This window comes from Elephantulus edwardii, unplaced genomic scaffold (genome assembly GCF_000299155.1).
Source record: "Elephantulus edwardii isolate Elephantulus edwardi_28Jun2011 unplaced genomic scaffold, EleEdw1.0 scaffold00257, whole genome shotgun sequence".
In the NCBI taxonomy this organism is placed as follows: Eukaryota; Metazoa; Chordata; class Mammalia; order Macroscelidea; family Macroscelididae; genus Elephantulus; species Elephantulus edwardii.
The window spans coordinates 516749-519067 of NW_006400007.1; the positions used below are offsets into that span (position 1 = coordinate 516749).

Below are 2319 nucleotides of genomic sequence, written 5' to 3' on the forward strand. Positions count from 1 at the left end.
AGAAAAAAGCAGGAGTAGCCATATTAATCTCTGATAAAATAAATATCAATGTAAAAACCATCACGGAAGATAAGGAAGGTCACTACATAATGCTGAAAGAATTTGCCTTTAGGAAATCTCCTAGTAATACAATAAATCCTGCTTTACTTAGAAGCTATCCTTCTTGATGAATCTGGTCATTGAACAAGAGCCTTCAGTGCCTCAAAACTATTATTAAGATGATTTTTAAATTCAAGTGGGATAGACCCAATGATACATTTTGGTTCTTGTGCTCTTGTTTTCACTTGCTTTAACTTCAACAACTAATTAGCCAATTGACAGGAAGAGATCCATATTTGTCATCATTCCCAAGACAGGTGATCCAACAGAATATGGACGTTAGCAAACAATACCATTAATATCATATAAAAGCAAAATATTGCTAAATATCTCCAAAAACAGTGCATTGACAAAGATAAGTACACTGACAAAAGTTGTAACTGTGTGTAGGAGACACCATGGCAACATTACTAATGTCAGTTTGATGCTGGCTGAAGCAAAGAAAATCAGAAGAATGTCTATTTGTATATTGACTATGCAAAGGCATATGACTGTGTGGGACATAACAAACCATAAATAGCATTAAGAAGAATAGAAATTTCCAAACAATTATGCTTATTAAAAAAATCTACACCTTAGCCACGAAAGACCAGTGTTGCAGACCAAGGGTAAAGTAATTTTTTAATTATTAATAATGGGACCGAAAACCAGGAATGAGATAGATCAGAGAGCATAAAACAGGGGGCCAGCAGTTCTCAACTGAAGACCCAAAGTCATGCTGCTCTGAGTATTTATTGATAATGTAGGGAAGCAAATAATAAAAGGAATTTCTTATAAATGAAAAAAAAAAATCTACACCTAGACTGAGAAGCTGTTGTCTGAACAGAGCAAGTGAACAACTGTATGGTTTAAAATTAAGAAGCGTATACATCAAGGATGTATCTTTCCTCCATACCTATTCAATCTCTATGCTGAGCAAATAATTTGAGAAACTGGGCTTTATGAAGAAGAATATGATTTCAGGATAGGAGGAAGATTTCTTACCAATTTATGTTATACAGATGAAGCAGCCTTGCTTGCTGAAAGCAAAGAGGACTTGAGGCACTAGGTGCAAAACATCAAGGGCTACATCCTTAAACATGGATGATATCTCAACAACAAGAAAACAAAATCCTCTTCATTGGGTCAAAAGGCAACATCATGCTAGATGCAGAAGAGACAGAGATTGTCATTTATTTCATCTTATTTGGATCCTTAATCAACACCCATGGTAACAGCCGAGGAATAATTTCATTTATATCTCACTGGGGAACCTGGGGAACTCTATGCTCTGAAATTATTAAAGAGCAATGATGCCAGTTTACTGAGTAAGGTGCACCTGATCCAAGCCATGGTTTTCTTTTTTTTTTTAAATTATTTTTTTTTTTTGCCATGGTATTTTCAATTCTTTCCCATGAATGTGAAAGTTGAACAATAAATAAAGATGACTTAAAAAAGGGGGGGGGAAGAAGCTATCCTTCTGATTCAGAGGGTTTTTTTTAATTTGTTTTGTGTTATTTTCTTTTTATCACAGAGTGGTTAATCCTCTACCAGACACACCCAACAGCAGAAGCTGGCTCAGGTCAACCTGTAATTTCAATTTTCCCAATATTAAAGGTGCAATAAGACTATGGACAAATAGAGTATGGTCTCTATATAGCTGGTGTCAGAACTGCATAGCTCAGGTATGGATTTAATGCACTGCTTTCAGCATTATGATTTGTCTACACAGTTGGGGTATATGAATGCTCAACTTAGTAGAAACCTCAGACGAAGCTTAAATAAAGGAACTCTGGTGGCCTAAAAGATAGAGTTATGCTGCCAACTCAGATGTGTAGGTAGTTTGACTCTACCAGCTGCTCAGTGGGATAAAGATAGCCAGTCTTCTCCCATATAATTTACTGCCTCTGAAAACCTGCTAAAGGGTCAGTTATGAGTCAGTTCCAGCTTAACAAAATGAGACTGAGTTGAAGTGCAAATAAAATCAAATTATGGAATTGTATCTGTCTTTGGTTCTGTAAAACACTGTACATTAAACCACTTTCTTATCCTGTCCTTTTGTTGTTGTTGTTCTTATATTGTTTACAGAACTCAAGCTTGTTTATTATTGAATTTCAGAGTTTAGAAGTTTTGAAAGATACCATTTTTCCATCTCGTGTCTGCCTCCAAGAACTTCATAGTTTAAAACAACGGTTTTGCATTTTGGAAAGTGAATTCTGCAAACTTCAAGAAGCACTGAAG

General features: G+C 35.5%; 1 protein-coding gene across 1 annotated transcript in view; it reads left to right on the plus strand.

The window, feature by feature from the left end:
- PRR11 (proline rich 11) overlaps positions 1–2319 on the plus strand; it is an 18375-nt gene that overhangs the window by 4608 nt on the left and 11448 nt on the right. Inside the window, exons 2-3 of the mRNA XM_006899466.1 lie at positions 1613–1763; positions 2197–2315. Coding sequence (XP_006899528.1) covers positions 1613–1763; positions 2197–2315 — 270 coding nt within the window. The remainder of the gene's footprint in view (positions 1–1612; positions 1764–2196; positions 2316–2319) is intronic.